At 50.5% G+C, this 18,610-nt stretch overlaps 1 protein-coding gene across 2 annotated transcripts in view; it reads left to right on the top strand.

Annotated features, from left to right (window-relative positions):
• The first annotated feature begins 659 nt into the window (after positions 1–659).
• Positions 660–18,610, top strand: part of MEAK7 (MTOR associated protein MEAK7) — a 31,156-nt gene continuing 13,205 nt past the window's right edge. The window contains exons 1-4 of one of the 2 annotated variants that reach the window (XM_075939983.2): positions 660–816; positions 12,298–12,488; positions 15,954–16,184; positions 18,149–18,293. In XM_075939983.2, coding sequence (XP_075796098.2) covers positions 12,321–12,488; positions 15,954–16,184; positions 18,149–18,293 — 544 coding nt within the window. In that variant the 5' untranslated portion in view covers positions 660–816; positions 12,298–12,320. Of the gene's footprint in view, positions 817–2,513; positions 3,081–12,297; positions 12,489–15,953; positions 16,185–18,148; positions 18,294–18,610 lie in introns of those variants that run through there. The other variant, XM_025190583.3, reaches the window with a different exon arrangement.

Raw genomic sequence — 18,610 nt, 5'->3', positions numbered from 1 at the left:
GGGACTATGACACATATGCTGGCCCGGCAGTGCAGGGATATGACACACGGGTGGCCTGGCAGTACAGGGACTATGACACACGGGTGGCCCAGCAGTGCAGGGCCTATGACACACAGACGACCCGGCAGTACAGGGACTATGACATACGGGTGGTCCGGCAGTATAGGGATATGACACACGGGTGCCCTAGCAGTACAGGGCCTATGACACACGGGTGGCCCGGCAGTACAGGGATATGACACACATGCTGGCCTGGCAGTACAGGGGATATGACACATGGGTGACCTGGCAGTACAGGGACTATGACACACGGGTGGTCCGGCAGTATAGGGATATGACACACGGGTGGCCCGGCAGTACAGTGGATATGACACACATGCTGGCCTGGCAGTACAGGGGATATGACACACGGGTGGCCTGGCAGAGGGCCGTGGGCGCTGCCCATTACTCGGGGGGGGGGGGTGGACCAGGCACCCCCTGCTAACTGCGGCGGCCGGCAATTCCGAGGAGGGGGCGTGGCCCAGAACGGCCATCTTGTGTGAAGGCCTGCAGTAGAGCCCCGCCCATCCCTGACGTCACGCCTCAGGCCCGCCCGCACACCGCGGGCTCCTTGTCACCTGATGCCGGGGACCCTACCGCGAGCCGCCCTCCTACTGGCGCAGCGGCCCATCCGTCACGCCGCGGCTCCTCCCCCCTCGTGGCTCGCCGCTGACCCGGCGGGGCCGTCATTCGCTGTCGCTCGGGTTGGGAGCGAGGCGGCCGCTGCGGCGAGACTCCGGGGAGAGACCGAGAGCGGCTCCGCGCAGCCGCGGCCAGGTGAGGGGTCTGGGGAGAGCGACGAGGGGGCGTGGCCATGCATAGTAAGCAGGACGGGATCGCAGCTGGAAAGCGCGCGGTGAATATTCATGACTCTCATGAATATCGATGAGCAGGGCTGCTCGCTGCCCTCTGCCGGGCGCGCCCAGGAGCGATGCGATTCAGTGCGGGCCGAGAGTGACCCGCTGGGGGGAGACATCCCCCCCACCTCCTGCATCCCCCCACATCCCCCTACAACCCTCCCACCCACACCCCCCTCCCACACCCCCCTCCCCCCCCTCGGCCCCCCCCTCCCCCACACCCCCCCCACATCCCCCCCCCTCCCCTCCCACACACACACATCCCCCCTCCCCCCCTCCTGCATCCCCCCACATCCCCCTACAACCCTCCCACCCACACCCCCCTCGCACATATCCCCCTCGGTCCCCCCCCCTCCCCCACACCCCCCCCCCGGTCCCCCCCCCTCTCCCTCCCCCCCACACATCCCCCCCACCTCCTGCATCCCCCCACATCCCCCTACAACCCTCCCACCCACACCCCCCTCGCACATATCCCCCTCGGTCCCCCCCTCCCCCACACCCCCCCCGGTCCCCCCCAACCCCCCCCCCCCACCCCCCCACCCACACATCCCCCCCCCCCCTCCCCCATCCCCCCCCCACATCCCCCTACAACCCTCCCACCCACACCCCCCTCGCACATATCCCCCTCGGTCCCCCCCCCCTCCCCCACCCCCCCCCCGGCCCCACATCCCCCTACAACCCTCCCACCCACACATCCCCCCCCAGTCCCCCCTCCCACCCCCCCTCACACATATCCCCCCCTCCCCGGTCCCCACCCCCCTCCCCCCACACCCCCCATACACACACACTCCCACCCCACTCCTACATCCCACCCCAGCCCTACACCCCCCTCACACACATCCCCCCCGGCCCCACATCCCCCCTCCCCCCCACACCCCCCCTACAACCCTCCCACCCACACCCCCCTCACACATATCCCCCCTCGGTCCCCCCCCTCCCCCCACAGCCCCCCCGGCCCCACATCCCCCCCCACAACCCTCCCACCCACACATCCCCCCCCCCACATCCCCCTACAACCCTCCCACCCACACCCCCCACACACATCCCCCCCACATCCCCCTACAACCCTCCCACCCACACATCCCACCTCAGCCCTACACCCCCCCCCCTCACACACATCCCCCCCGGCTCCACCCCCCCACATCCCACCCACACATCCCATTCCTACACCCCCCTCACACACATTCCCCTTGGTCCCTCACCCCCCACCCCACCTCACTCCTACAACCCCCCCCACACATCCAACCACAGCCCCACACATCCCACCCCACTCCTACACACCCACACACATCCCACCCCTACAATCCCCTCACACATCCCACATCCCACCACTACACACCCCCGCACACATCCCACCCCACTTGAACACCCCGTCACACACATCCTACCCCTGTGCTCCCCCATGTCCCACTGCACCCCTATACACCCCCCCACACTGCACCCTCACACCCCACAGACAGATCCCATCCCACCCCATACCTACACCCCCTCACACATCCCTCCCTACATCCCCCTCACACACACCCTACACCCTACATCCCACCCCCCACCTCTCAGGCACAAGCACTGCGAAACCAGGTCCAGGGTCATAGGGGGTCACAAGTAAGACGTGAGTCAACAGCATGATCCTGGTGCAAAGAAAGTGGGAGTGTTGACAAGAGTGTTGTAAGCAAGATAGGAGAAGTGATTCTTCCGCTCCACTCTGCCCTGATTAGGCGTCAACTGGATTATTGTGTCCAGTTCTGGATGCCACATTTCAGGCTAAATCTGACCTGGCCCATTACTCAACTGCAACTTTCTGGTGCAGGGTGTGAAAAATCACACCCAAGCATAGCAAGTTATAGCTCTGTAAAGTGCTGGTGTAAACCAGGCTACAGTGCTGGGATCTGCACTCCCAGCGCAGTTTGCTACTCCGTCCCCTACTGCAGCAGTTCCCATCTGCCGGACTGTGGACCGGTGTTGGGCTACAAACCACGGGCTGCCAGGCCACGGCAACTGCTGGAGCTGAAGCTGGCTGTTCGTGGCAGCGCTGGCCCCCTGAACTCCTGTATAGCAGTTGGCTTCAGCAGCGGCAGCCGAAGTGGCTGATCTTGCCTGCCGGCCGCACCGGAACTAAGCCGACAGCAGAAGGAGGCACCTCTCTCTTAAACTAGGTTTGACGGGACAGGTGACCAAAGCCCACGGGTAAGTGAAGAACATGGGGACTTTGGAGATGGGTCAGAAATGGGAGGGAGTGTGGGCTATAGTAGCAGAGAGAATGGAGGAATAAGGCTGAACTGGGAAGCAAGATCAAATCAGTAGCTTAGATGCTTATATACAAATGCAAGAAGTATGGGTAATAAGCAGGAAGAACTGGAAGTGCTAATAAATAAATACAACTATGACATTGTTGGCATCACAGAGACTTGGTGGGCTAATACACGTGATTAGAATATTGGTATAGAAAGGTACACCTTACTCAGGAAGGACAGATGGGGAAAAAAGGGAGGAGGAGTTGTTTATTTTCAACCTTCTGAAATAAAAAGTTGTCTTCAGTGCAGACCAAGAACTAGTCTATGCCCCGCTGTGTTACTTTCCCACTTAGTTAGGGGGGAAGCTGTTCTAGATTTGATTTTAACAAATAGGGAGGAACTGGTTAAGAATTTGAAAGTGGAAGGCAGCCTGGGTGAAAGTGATCATGAAATCATACAGTTCATGATTCTAAGGTGTGGTAGAAAGGAGAACAGCAAATTAGAGACAATGGATTTCAGGAAGGCAGATTTTGGTAAACTCAGAAAGCTGGTAGGTAAGGTCCCATGGGAGGTAAGACCGAGGGGAAAAACAACTGAAGAGAGTCAGCAGTTTTGCAAAGGGACATTATTCAGGGTCCAAAAACAAGCTATTCCTCTGTGTAGGAAAGATAGAAAATATGGCAAAAGACAGCTTGGCTTAACCAGGAGATTTTGAATGATCTAAAAATAAAAAAGGGCTACGTCTAGACTGGCCCCTTCTTCGAAATAGCCATGCTAATTTCTAACTTTGGAATAGGGAAATCCGCGGGGGATTTAAATATCCCCCGCGGGATTTAAATAAACATGGCCGCCGCTTTTTTTCCGGCTTGGGAAAAAGCCGGAAAAGAGCGTCCAGACTGGCGCGATCCTCTGGAATAAAGCCCTTTTCCGGAGGATCTCTTATTCCTACTTGAAAGTAGGCAATGTTTATTTAAATCCCGCGGGGGATATTTGAATCCCCCGCGGATTTCCCTATTCCAAAGTTAGAAATTAGCATGCCTCTTCCGAAGAAGGGGCCAGTCTAGACGTAGCCAAGGAGTCTCATAAAAAATGGAAACTAGGACAAATTACAAAGGAATAGGCAAACAATACAGGAATGCAGGGGCAAGATTAGAAAGGCAAAGGCACAAAACGAGCTCAGACTAGCTACAGGTGTAAAGGGAAACAAGAAGACATTCTATAAATATATTAGAAGCAAGAGGCAGACCAAGGACAGGGTAGGCCCATTGCTCAGTGAGGAGGAAGAAACAGTAACAGGAAATTTGGAAATGGCAGAGATGTTTAATGACTTCTTTGTTTTGGTCTTCACCAAGAAGTCTGATGAAGGAATGCCTAACATAGTGAATGCTAGTGGGAAGGGGGTAGGTTTAGAAGATAAAATAAAAAAAGAACAAGTTAAAAATCACTTAGAAAAGTTAGATGTCTGCAAGTCACCAGGGCCTGATGAAATGCATCCTATAATACTCAAGGAGCTGATAGAGGAGGTATCTGAGCTTTTAGCTATCATTTTTGGAAAATCATGGAAGACAGGAGAGATTCCAGAAGATTTGAAAAGGGTAAATATAGTGCCCATCTATAAAAAGAGAAATAAAAACAGCCCAGGAAACTACAGACCAATCAATTTAACTTCTGTGCCAGGAAAGATAATGGGGCAAGTAATTAAGGAAATCATCTGCAAATACTTGGAAGATAAAGTGATAGGGACCAGCCAGCATGGAATTGTAAAGACCAAATCATGTCAAACCAATCTGATAGCTTTCTTTGATAGGATAACAAGTCTTGTGGATAGGGGAGAGGCGGTAGACATGGTATGCCTAGACTTTAGTAAGGCATTTGATACGGTATCACATGATCTTCTTATCAATAAACTAGGCAAATACAACTTAGTTGGGGCTACTATAAAGTGGGTGCATAACTGTCTGGATAACCATTCTCAGAGCGTAGTTATTAACGGTTCCCAATCCTGCAGGAAAGGTATATATAACAAATGGGGTTCCGCAGGTGTCTCTTTTGGGACCAGTTCTGTTCATCAAAGATTTAGATATCGGCATAGAGAGTATGCTTATTGAGTTTGCAGATGATACCAAGCTGGGAGGGGTTGTAACTGCTTTGGAGGACAGGGTCATAATTCAAAATGATCTGGACAAATTGCAGAAATGGTCTGAGGTAAACAAGATGAAGTTTAATAAAGACAAATGCAAAGTGTTCCACATACGGAATGGGAAGCGACTGTCTAGGAAGGAGTACTGCAGAAAAGGATCTAGAGGTTATAATGGACCATAAGTTAAATATGAGTCAACAGTGTGATGCTGTTGTAAAAAAAGCCAACATGATTCTAGGATACATTAGCAGGTGTGTCGTGAGCAAGACACGAGAAGTCATTCTTCCGCTCTACTCTGCGCTGATTAGGCCTCAGTTGGAGCATTGTGTCCAGTTCTGGGCACCACATTTCAAGAAAGATGTGGAGAAAATGGAGAAGGTCCAGAGAAGAGCAACAAGAATGATTAAAGGTCTAGAGAACGTGACCTGTGAAGGAAGACTGAAAGAATTGGGCTTGTTTAGTTTGGAAAAGAGAAGATTGAGAAGGGACATGATAGCGGTTTTCAGGTACCTAAAAGGGGGTCATGAGGAGGGAGAAAAATTGTTCTTCCTAGCCTCTGAGGATAGAACAAGAAGCAATGGGTTTAAACTGCAGCAAGGGAGGTTTAGGTTGGACATTAGGAAAAACTTCCTAGCAGGGTGTAATACATTGCTTAGGGAGGTTGTGGAATCTCCATTATTGGAGATTTTTAACAGCAAGTTACGTAAACGCTTTGCAGGGATAGTCTAGGTCTGTGGTAGGCAGCCTGCGGGTTACATGCAGCCCATCAGTGTAATCTGATTGCAGGCCATGAGACATTTTGCTGATATTGACCATCTTCAGGCACCTCCCCTCTCCCCAGTTCCTAGTGGCTACAGTTATCTAGTTGCAGGATAGTCGACTAGTCACTTCCTTCCCCTTGCTGCTTTTATCTGATAGAGGCAGCAAAAGAAGGGGAGAAGATGGGGGTACTTCAAAGCGGCAGTGCGGCATGCAGCCCGGAATCAGCTGTTCCGTGCAGCGCTGCCACTTTGAATGCTGCAGGGAGCTTGGCGTCAGGCTCCTCGTGGCATTTCAAAGCGGCAGCGCCACGTGGATCCCGGGATCAGCTGGGGACTCCCCAGCTGACCCCAAGCTCTGTGCGGAGCTGCCGCTTTGAAATGCCACTTGGAACCTGGGATCAGCTGCGGACAGCTGATCCCGGGCTCCAAGCAGTGCTGCCGCTTTGAAATGCACTGCACGGAGCCCAGGGTCAGGTGGGGAGTCCCCAGCTGATCCCAGGCTCACACAGCTTTTCAAAGCGGAAGCGCTGTGCGGAGCCTGGGATCAGCTGGGTACTCCATGGGGTGCTGCCGCTTTGAAATGCCACGGGGAGCCCAGCATCAGGCTCCTTGCAGCATTTCAAAGCAGCAGCGCCGGGAGGAGCCTGGGATCAGCTGGGGACTTCCAAAAATGCATCCACTATTTGATTAGTATATTACCCAATACTTAACATCCTTAGTCCCAGCCAATGGGAGCTGTGGGAAGCAGCAGCCAACATGTTTGTGCTGCCTCTTTGCCTGCAGATGCCGCTTCCCACAGCTCCCATGGGCCAGGGAGAGAGAGCCCACTGAGAGCTGAGGGGAGAGTGGGATCTCTGGACGGTCAAGGTCAACAAAATGTCTCACGTCCCACAATGAGATTACCCTGAGGGGCTGCCTACGGCCTGTGTGCTGCAGTTTGCCCACCACTGGTCTAGATTATACTTAGTCCTCCTGTCATTGTTGCAGGGGACTGGACTAGATGACCTCTCAAGGTCCCTTCCAGTCCTATGATTCTATGATACAGGCAGTCCCCGACTTACGCGGATCCGACTTACGTCGGATCCACACTTACGAACGGGGCTTTCTTGCCCCGGAGCTCACAGGCAGCAGTCAGCCACCTCGAACTCCGGGGCGAGAAAAGCTGCTCCCGGTGTCCCTACGCTGCTGGGGACCGTCTCCAGCAGACCAGGGGCACCGCGAGCAAAGCCGCAGCAGCGGCGTGTTCCCCCCCTTCTGAGGCTTTGCCAGAGCAAAGCCTCAGAAGCGTGGGACCCCGCCACGGCTGCGGGTTTGCTCGCGGTGCCCCTGGTCTGCTGGAGACGGTCCCCAGCTGCTCTGCCCCAGGCGTCCCCAAGTCAGCTGTTGCTGAAACTGACCAGCGCTGACTACAGGAAGCCCGAGGCACAGTTGCTCTGCCCCGGGCTTCCTGGAATCAGCGGCTGATCAGTTTCAGCTGCAGCTGACTTGGGGTTCTTAAGTTGAATCTGTATGTAAGTCAGAACTGGCGGTCAGTTTCAGCAGCGGTTGAATCTGGATGCCAGTTCCGACTTACATACAGATTCAACTTAAGAACAAACCTACAGTCCCTATCTTGTACGTAACCCGGGGACTGCCTGTATTCATAAGCCTGTCTGTTCATTTAATTAGTTGGCATGTGTATAGCTATGACTAATTATTAATATTACTGAGATTGGCTCATTAATATTCATGTTGGGGGGCCCTAGATGTTAGCCCCTGGCTGCTGTGGTGGCCGATGCCTTAGCAATACCCTAAGTTGCCAATAAGAAAGGGAGAATTTATTGCATGAATGAGGGTGGTTAATATCCCTGTCCCTGGGAGGCAGGAATTATTGGCCAGGAGCTTGAAGGTGCTTCTCTAGGACTGGCAAAATATTGCTCTCTCAGTGATACTTTTCAGTTTTTAATTTTTTTTTAATCAATTTCAAATGTTTACAGTTGTATAGTGTTGGGGGACGGGAGGCCATAACTCTTTAATGACAACAAGTGTCGAGAATCACAACGTCCCGGCTTTCAAACCATTAAAACACACAATGTCAACATTAAGACACAAAAATATTCCTACATCAAACTCTAGTAAGTTCTCAAGCAGCATTTTGCTGACTTTGCCCTTCTGTGAATTTTGATCTTCATCCACGGAAGTTGGCTCTTTGCGGGTGCCCAATGAGATTGACTTTTAACGATGTTTACAGATAACACTCTGAGCCTTTCTCACCTGCTCGCGTCCACTAGAAGTAGGGTTTCTAACTCTCTAATCACACAATCTTAAACTTCTGGATTAGGTTAGCATTGGCTGTGTAATTGTGTTCCGTAAACAACTTTTGTTTTCAGTTCTACACCTAACAGTTTCTTTAACAGCAGTGTTAACTTCACGGAGATTTGGAGGGAGGTTCTAGAAAGCTAGTGAAGCACCAAAGATCAAATATCTTTTACAGCTAGTTTTCTCTGGCTGCTAGAGAGGCTCTGTTTGTTTTCTAAACAATTAGCCAAGTGATTAAAGAGACACAAAGGACAGTGGTTAGAAATATTAGGTAATGAGGCCGTTTTGCTTAACCAGAAGCGAGTGCAGGAGACTCACCCCACCACATTGTAAGGGCCATAAGTTTTCTCTGCCATTATCCGAGAGATCCTACAGGACTATTTCAATAAACCCAGGGACTGAAATATTATTTAGATATGATTCGCTTGTCATACGGATACGTGTTACCAGCCAATGGCAGGAAAGTTCACTCTGTTCTGGGCAGTGACCCCTGCAGCAGTAACAGGTTGTGCTGGCAACGCACCACCTACGCTCTCCACAACATCCCTCCCTGCGGGAGCAGTTGCTATCCTCCACCCTGCAAGACTTAAGAAGGAAATGGCGGGGGGAGGGTGCAGAGTCTCTGTGAGGGGGTAGCTAGTCACTGAGAGCCGGTGGCTTGGGTTGGGAGGAACAGGCTTAGAGGAAGGGGCTATAAGGGCGATCTGTCTCTCTCTCTCTCTCCCCCCTGCATCCCCACCTTCAGATAATGCCTCTGCACGGAGTGCTCCCTACCCCACATGGCTCCCTCTCACAGCACTGCCTCCTTCCCCCCATCTGTGGCCGGAGTTTGGGGAGGCTGTGGGACAGTGGCTGGCCGCGGGCCCTGCTCTGTGCATGGTTGCTCAGCCCAGGGAGCAAAAGTGGGAGGGGTCCCCATAGGTGCTGCGGCCGCATTGAGCAGGTCGAGGCAGCTGGGAAGGCCCCCTGCAGTGTTGCTACCAGTCAAGACAGAAGGGTGGGAGCCAAACATCCTTGCCCTCCTCCTGCTGTACCCCTTTCCTGAGGACATGCCTATGCCCTTCCCTTTCTCCAGGGCGCCAGCCCTGCCTATTCAATCCTCCCTCTCTCTCTCTCTCTCTCTCTCCCTCTCCCTCCTTCCATCACATTCATCAGGCTGGGGGAGGGAGTTGGGTTGTGGTAGGAATTGAGGGCTGTGGCGGGAGAGGTGGGTTCTGGATGGAGCCAGGGATGAAGGGATTGGTCTGCAGGAGGGGACTCCAGGTTGGGGCTGAGGAGTTTGGAGTGTGAGAGGTAGGGGTGTTAAATTTAGTTTAATCAACTAAATGTAAAAAGACTGGAGTGCAGCAGGGGGACCCAGTGTGAACTGGGAATCAGCTGTTCCGGCTTGCTTCAGGTCCCCCCCGCTGTGCCTTTAATTTTTAAATCTATTAAGAGCCGGCAGGAAACTCAGAGATGATGGCTGGACAGTGGAGGGTGCTACCCTCAGCTGGGTTCATACATAGGGATGTTAAATTTCGATTAATTGGCTAATCGAGTAGTCATTGGAATTTCCATTCGGTTAGTCGATAAGAGGTGGGGCACTTGCTATCCCGGCTATGCCTCTACCTTTTAAAAGGCAGAGGCATAGTGGGGATCCCAGAGTAAGCGGGGACTCAAGTAGGGCACTTGCTACCATTTCAAAGGCAGTGGCGGAGTGGGGAACCTGGGGTGAGTGGGGACTGCTGCTGTTTCCCTGCTGCGCCTCTGCCTCCCGTCTCCCCTCCCCACAGAGATGGTGTTGGGGGGAACCAGCTTTTAAGCTGGCTCCCCTCAGTATCAGCTCCTACTCCCCTGCTTGCTGCCTCATACAGAGGCAGCAAGGTGGGGGGAAGCGACTCATACGGAGGCAGCAAGGTGGGGGGAAGCGACTCATATAGAGGCAGCAAGGTGGGGGGAAGCGACTCATACAGAGGCAGCAAGATGGGGGGAAGTGACTAGTCAAGTAGTGACTCGACTACCCAATAAGTATGTGCTTATCCGGTAGTCGTCTAGTCGCTCAGATCCCTAGTCATGCAGCCTGCACCCAGGGGAGGCCTCAGTGTGAGGACAGCAGTGTTGGGAGAGGATGGCAAATCTGTTGGAAACTCTTGAGTGCTTCTGTAGGGCTGAGTAATGCTGTTGCTCAGAATCCCAATGATGAGGCTATGCACAGGGAGATCTGCAGGGAAGGGTCGTGATGGGCAAGAAACCCTCTTCCAAGCTCAGTAGCCCCACAGGGCTGGCACACGCCACCCCTGCCACTCACAGGCAGGAGAGGCTAGAGGATCTGCTTAGTGCTTAGAGAAGGGTCCTTGACCCAACAGCTGCTGACTTGGGGTTTGTTGGGTTTTCTGAAAAGCCTTCATTCTGCAGGGGTGCCTGCACAGTGACCCCAGCACCAAGGCAGCAGTCCAACCAGCATCTTTTTAGGGACACGAGTCACTTTGCTTCTCCCATATGAACTCTTGCACAGACCCCTCCGTGTGGTCCTACCTCTCTTGTGCTCACCATAAGGAGGAACCTCATCAGTTCTGTTGTAGCCATGGAGAGTTTTCTATTGTATGTCTTCTCAATTTTTCCTCGGTTACCTAGCTAACGTACCTAGCTTCTCCGGCATAGGATGCCTGAGCAGCCTTTGTCCGCGGGGAGCGGGCTCAGCACTGTAAGCCCTATGCTGCAGAGCCAGTGGCGTGTAACCGCTAAAATCTTCAGCGGTTACATGGTTACCTAATTAACCGCTTTTTAACATCTCTGGTTAGGATATTGTCAAGCAGGTTACCTACCTAAATAGTATGGGGACTCATGGGAATATTGGAGAGTCTACTGAATACAGAACAGGGCCATTGTTTAACATAATACAGTAAACTTCCAATAATACGGCACCTTTAGGACCCAGGGGGTGCCGGATTATCAGATATGCCAGACTATCACAAGGGGGGGCTATGAGAGGTCTGGGGTGGGGTGGGGTGGGGGTAGGGGGAGGGCGGCCCTGCGGGACCAACCCAGCAGCACCGTAGCTGCTCTGCCCCGAGATGTCCCCAGGTCAGCTGCTGCTGAAACTGACCAGCGGCTGACTCCGGGAGCCCGGGGCAGAGCAGCTGGGGTGCTGGGTTGGTCCTGTAGCGCCGCCTCTCGGCACTGCGGGACAACCCGGCAGCACCCCAGCTGCTCTGCCCCAGACTTCCCCAAGTCAGCCGCTGCTGAAACTGACCAGTGGCTGACTCCGGGAAGCCCGAGGCAGAGCAGCTCCAATTGTCTGGCTGCCTGGAGCACTTCTGGGTTCCAGGTGGTGCCGGACTAGCAGGAGTGCCGGACCACTGGATGCCGGACCACTGGAATTTTACTGTAGTTCTGTCATGTCATTTTCCGTGGCTGTTGTTTGAATGACTTAGGAAGTCAGACTATAGAAGAAAATTACCATCTGTTCTTCTTGGAGACTCTACCTATGACCGATGTTTTTTTTTTTTCCCCCCGTCACATACTAATGGCAGAACCGGCTTCAGTCCATAACCCCCTCAGAAAGAAATAGCAGAAACCATCATAAAGATTCCATAACTAGCTTGTTCCCTTGCCTTTACTGATGTATTCCAACTGACAGCTTCACATTAACTCTGTTGAAGCTAATTTAATCATTAAATCATATTGATTTTTCCATTTGATAACCCTCAAATGATGTTTATATTGATAGAAAGGATGGACTCATTGTGTAACTTACACCACATATTGGTTTTTTAAAATCATTTTTACTGTTCACATTTGTCTGTGGTCAGTCTCTCTTTTCACGGAGTCCTAATGACGATGTTGTATGATTCCCTCTTTCCCTTTTACAAAACTTGCACATATATGTGAGGAGTTTTTTCTCTTCCGTGTTGAGGGCCTCCCCTCTTCTCCCCACTGACTTGTTTTTCCCATGCTTTTATCCTTCTTTTTCCCTTTCTTCTTCCTAATAGGATTCCATCACTTTTTTGAAAAGATGGGAAATGTTGAAAGCGGCTGTTATGAGAACCACCTGTCAAGGTTTCTTCCTGAGGAGCAAGCAGACATCGATGGAGTATTTGATACCTTAGCTAGGTTGGATGGATCAGGAGGAGTAAAGACTGGAAAAGCTGCCAGAAAAGCTGTGACCCTAGCAATGTTAAAGGCAAGATCTATCATGCTTAATATGTCTAATGTAATTTATTGAATCTTATTTTAGAGAGGAAATAGAGATTCATGAGTAGTTAATTTTCACTGTTATTTCATTTTAATTGCATATTAAATATATTTGGGGGGCAGGAGGAGACATAATTTTTTTCTTACAGTTCAAGATTACTTAAAACTGAGATTTATTTGTACTCAGTATCTCTTCAACTGCATCCAACAGAACAAGTCTGATTCTGAAGTATTTTAGCAGCAATATTAATATGTTTTGCAAAAAGCAACAAAATGTAGAGACTATTTCTCTTACGCAGAATTTATGGGTGTGTTTTTGTTTACAGAATTTCTTGGCAAGTGGTAGTATAATTAGATTCATGTTTGGTTATATCATTCTTGACTGAACTTATTGCCACTAATCTTCACCCTTGTACTGAAGTGAGAACATTTAATTTTGCCTGATTAAGCCATGGCTGTCTGTTTTAGCAAATTAACATAGATTATACTCAGTGATTAATGTTGCATTAATTTTCTAATCAAGTAAAAGGAGGAAAAATATTTTTGTAGCATTTGACAACTTTAGTGTGACAGCAGTCAAATGAAATCATATTAATTTTTTTTTAATGTACACTGCATAACAGGATCAGGTAAATAAGGGCTCAGTGAAAAGGGGCTCATGGTTCAATGAGTAGGATACTGGACTGGGATCCAAGAGACCTCAGTTACCTTTAGACTGCCCTGCGCTGATACAAAAATGGATCTGCATCTGCATCTGCCAGGCTCAACTCCTCATCTGCTCCGTAATCCGCAATCTGGATTTTACTTGTATCTGCACAACAATTCTGGAGGGAATGGGGAGAGAGCACAGATGAGCTTGGAGGGTGTAGGGTTGTGTAGGGAAGGGGCAGACAGCATGAAAGAAGGGATTGGGGGTAAGGAGCAGCAGAACCTGGGACTGGGGATCTGCAGGTCAGTGTTCACTGGGTTGTGTGGAGGAGGAGGACCAGGCAGGTCCAGCACTTGGCCCCTCTTGCGCAGAGATTTAGGACGCAGCCATGTGTGTCCTGCCCTGGCCTCCCCACCTGACAGAGGGTGTGTGGGGAGAGTTCTGTGCAGGTATCCTCACTCCACTGTTCGCAGATATGAAGCAGAAATCCGCAGTCAAGCAGGGATCTAGTTATCTTCCCAGCTCTTCCACTAATTTACTCTGTGAACAGCAGTGCCTCTGTTTTCCTAGCTACCCTTCACACTGGGGGTGGCATTTAGGAGAGGTCTAGCTCCTTGCAATAGTGAAAGGCTCTGGCAGGAGGAAGCAGCTGGGGCAGCCTCTAGCAGCAGGGCGCTCCTAGCTTGAAGTGGTTTCCATTCTAGACAGGGTTGCCAGTTGGGTTCAACAGCTCTCCGCACTCCCGCTGTTAAAAAATTGTTCCAGCACCTCTGCCTGCCTGGAGCCTTTCCCTACGGCCTCTCCTCTGCTAGAGCCTCTCCCCACTGCCAGAATCGTTCCCTGTGATGGGGAATGGCATTGGAGGGAGGAATCAGAGGAACAGTTCACCGCTAGTAATAGCAGTGCAGATGTGGCCTGAAGAGAGTCACGTAGGGTATCTGCCCTAAGGTTTTCGTGTGCTTCTGCTCTGCTTGCCTAAGCCGCACCTCACCACCTACACCGCTCTTTAAACTAGGGGTGTTAAAATGTGTCTAGATTGCTAACTGTGTAGCCGCTGAAAATGGCAGCAGGCGGGATACAGAGGCAGCAGTGTGGGGCGGCTCCCCGGGCGCTGGACGGGGAGCCATGTGTAACCTTTTTGGTAACCAATAAGCTCTTACCTCTCTACTTTAAACCCATGCTAGCTGAGTGTGCAATGTTTTACTCCACATGCTACAACGGGTGTAGAACTACTCTTACATTGTGAGGGCCAGTTTTTAAAAGGTATTTAACACCTAAAAATGAAGAGAGAGCTGCCCAGAGTGATTTTTTTTTTCAAAAGCACCTACCTTCCTTTAAAAATCTGTCCTAAGGTTGTTTGGGACAGCTACTGTTATTCCCAGTTTTACACTGCCTAGCACACTTCAGTTATGTCCACACTGCATGCTTATTTCAAAATAACTCACGTTTGAAATAAGAGTGCGCATCTACACAGCAAGTCCATTATTTCAAAATAATTGTGAAATAATGGGTTTTTTTTACTCCGACTTCTGTAACCCTCATTTCACGAGGAGTAAGGGAAGTAGAAGGAAGAGAGCTCTTCCTTCAGCTTCCTGCTGGATAGACAGAGTCTGAAGCTGAGTTAAGCTACTTCAACTTCAGCTACGCAATTAATGTAGCTGAAGTTGGGTATTTTAACTCGACGTTAGCCCAAGGTTTTAGATGTTACTATCGTACAAATAATAATGAATGGATGTGATGAGGGATAAAATAGGCATTGCTATTTTGTGTCTTCTCAAGAGAGCCTTGTAATGTAATGTAATTAGTTCTCTTCAGAATATCTAACGTTTTATATATATTAGAGCGGGGTGGGGAACCTTTTTTGGGTCGGCGGCCGCACACAAGTAAGAAGCAAAAAAATAAAACAGACCCTTAATGACATGACTCCCGACTGAGGAGGAGAAAGACACTCCTCACATTCCCATTGCACACCAGGGCTCAGGGGGCCCAGGCTAGTAGATGTTGTGTGCTCCAACCCTGTGGGGGCTGGAGCGCCAGAGTGAGCTCCCCAGTGCTTGGCAGGGGGAGACCTAAGCCTTGGGGGCCAAATCCAAACAAGCAGGTTGCCACAGCCAGCCCCCAGCCTAAGGTTCCCCAACCCTGTATTTGAGTAAAACCTTCATAGAGGATCACGTCTGAAAGAGGTGGTCCCCATCAACATCATCATCAATGACTTCATAGGATCCCCAGAGTTTCCAGTAGTCCCAGAGGGTTAGCCATGTTAGTCAGTAACTTTAAAAACCAGTAGTCCCGTGGTACCTTAGAGATTAACAAAAATATAGAGAGAGTATCATGAGCTTTCGTGGGCAAAACCTACGTCATCAGATGAGCAGAGTGAAGAGAAAAGGGGGGACCCTCACAACTTATAACAGAAAAAGAAGGTTGGGTGGGAGGGGGAGAGAGAGGTGCTTGTCAATTGTAGTGCTGGTGCTAATGAGGCTAATTGAGTGGGCTGGAAGTGTCCCATACTTAGCTTTTGGTGTCAATTGGGTGTTGATCCTAAGGAAAGCTGGTTTTATAATAATGGCCCATTCAGGTCTTTGTTCTACAGAGATTAGCCTTCATATGCAAATATGATGCTGTCTTTCTTGGCTTGATCCTCTATGAGGGTTTTACTCTACTATATATATAAAAAGTTAGATATTAGAAACTGATTGCCCCTCCTCAGTACACCTAGGCATAGGGTAGCTGGACTGATTTAGCTGGATATAGATATCTTGTTCTTCTTCATTAAAAATCTGTCCTTAACGCTTCTGTCTCTGGCAGGCCCATGTCCAGGAAGCATTGCCAGCGCAAATGACCGTTCGGCTCTACAGTGGAATGAATTGTGTTGACCTGACTGGGAAGTCACCTGGCTCAAGTGAACAGATTGTTAAGGAGCAGTTCGTTATTTTTATGTCCGCCCTTTTGAAAGGCAATGCAGAGGAAAAGAGCGGCATAATAATGAGAATGATATCTAGCACTGAAGGGCCTGTGGTGGGAAAACAAATCCAAGAGGTAAAGGAAAAAAACTCATGTGTGTGTCTTTGGGTTTTGTTTTCATAAATGTTCTGGGGAGGTAGTCTCAGAGGGGTAACCGTGTTAGCCTGTAACTTTAAAACCAATGGCTACGTCTACACGGGCATGATTTTCCGAAAATGCTTTTAATGGAAAACTTTTCCGTTAAAAGCATTTTCGGAAAAGCGTGTCTAGAATGGCAGGATGCTTTTCTGCAAAAGCACATTTTGCGGAAAAGCGTCCGTGGCCAATCTAGACGCGGTTTTCCGCAAAAAAGCCCCGATCGCCATTTTCGCGATTGGGGCTTTTTTGCGGAAAACAGTACTGTGCTGTCTACACTAGCCCTTTTGCGCAAAAGTCTTTCGGAAAAAAACTTTTGCCCGAACAGGAGCAGCATAGTATTTCCGGAAAAGCACTGACGATCTTACATGAGATCGTCAGTGCTTTTCTGGAAATTCAAGTGGCCAGTGTAGACAGATGGCAAGTTTTTCCGGAAAAGCGGCTGATTTCCCGGAAAAACTTGCCAGTCTAGACACAGCCAATGAGTAGTCTGGTGGCACCTTAGGCCTGGGCTACATAAGGCCCTTAGTCCGAAATTAGCCCCCCAAAGTCAATTTTCTAAGTGATGCGTCCACACTACCAAGCCTATTATTCTGGAATAAGGAGCAACGAAATTTGAATTCTGTAGTCCTGCTTTACATGAGGAGTAACGCTGTTCCCAGCCTGCATGGTGCCTGGGAGCTGCTACTCAATGTGTCGGGCAGCCAATGTGCAGCCTCCGTGTGATGGGAAGCCCTCGTTCCGAAATAGAATCGTAGAATCCTAGGGCTGGAAGAGACCTCAGGAAGCCATCAAGTCCAGCCCCCCTGCCCAAAGCAGAGCCAACCCCAACTAAACCGTCCCAGCCAGGGCTTTGTCAAACTGGGACTTAAAAACCTCTAGGGATGGAAACTCCACCCCCTCCCTAGGGAACCCAAACCAGTGCTTCCCCACCCTCCTAGGGAAATAAATAGCGTTGGCTTCGTTCCAGCAAGGCGCCCCTCTGCCGACCTAGTGCTGCCTTCCCGGAGCCTATCCAGACAGCCCACAGTCCTTCAGCTTTCTCTCCTGGCTCCAGGATGTGCCCAGCGGGCAGGCACTTGCTGAGGATCCCCCCAGCTGCCAGGGCCCGGACAGAAAGGCGGAGGGTGGGGTGCTGGGATGCTGCATCGGGCTTGCCCAGCCTGTTTTGCTACCTTTGGGTTTGGCTGCTGGACCCGGCGCGAGCCGAGACCGAACCAGCCTGACTCAGTCCTGGCTTGCGCCAGATCCAGGAGCTACCCCCACTGTGGCTGTGCAGTTTAAATGAAGTAGGAGCCTGGCTGCTTGTGTGCCCAGCTCTTACTACATTTAAACTGCATAGCCGCAGAGGGGGGTAGTTCCCGGAGGCTTCTAACCCTATCAACTAATCGATAGAAATGTGGTCGACTACACAATTAGCTGATTACTCTCTTTTTAACATCCCTAATATGGCCTGCTCCTTCGAGGCACACTCAAGGTTCACACCCCCAAAAGAGGTGCAGAGTAGCTCAAAGGGAGAACAGGCTGCACAAACTGAAAAGGATGAGGCAGGCAGTGTAATTTACAATCTGGCCCTCTGTTTCTTCCCAGTTTACCCATATGTACAGCTTGTTTAATCGTTATTAAATCATGGAAGCATGATGGAGAATTAAGGTTTATACCGGAGATCCTTGGGGGGAAGCGTGCTGAACAAAAGAGAACTCTGAGTATTTGTGACACTGAACTATAGCAGATATTATTTATAATATTTACATCTAGCAAAACCGTGCAGATCGCCCAGACCACTGTGATAAACACTGATCGATGTCCTTGGGGGCCACAGTGTGGGGTGCTCTGTGAAGTTCTTGGCAGTTTTCTTTGAAATATGGAATTAAGGTAGTTATGGTAATATGATGCCCTTGAAGTTCACAGAGGATCTGATCACCTCTGTAGTTCATGTGCTGAGCTACAGGAATCTGCTGGCAGGCTGGAATCCGGAGAAGACTCAAGATCCTGCCAGGGGAGTAAAGGCTCTGGCTTCTCAGCTGTTATCGGAACTGAAACTTCAAGGTAAGCAGCAAAAATACTGCAATAAATTATGTCAAAATGGTACAGATCTGTTCAGAGTCAGCTGTTCTTGCAAGTCTCAGAGGGGTAGCTGTGTTAGTCTGTAAGGGTCCATCTACACTGCATGGCTATTTTGGGATACTGGAGGTATCCCGAAATAGCTACTCCATGTCTACACAAGTCGCCCGTTATTTCGAAATATTTTTCGAAATAATGGGCGCGCTGTTTTGAACATAAGAACATAAGAACGGCCGTACTGGGTCACACCAAAGGTCCATCAAGCCCAGTATCCTGTCTGCCGACAGTGGCCAGCACCAGCT

Source organism: Pelodiscus sinensis, chromosome 12 (assembly GCF_052426305.1).
Source record: "Pelodiscus sinensis isolate ZL-2025 chromosome 12, ASM5242630v1, whole genome shotgun sequence".
Classification (NCBI taxonomy): domain Eukaryota; kingdom Metazoa; phylum Chordata; order Testudines; family Trionychidae; genus Pelodiscus; species Pelodiscus sinensis.
Note: the sequence above shows the minus strand (reverse complement) of the source record. Positions and strands in the feature narration are given on the sequence as shown.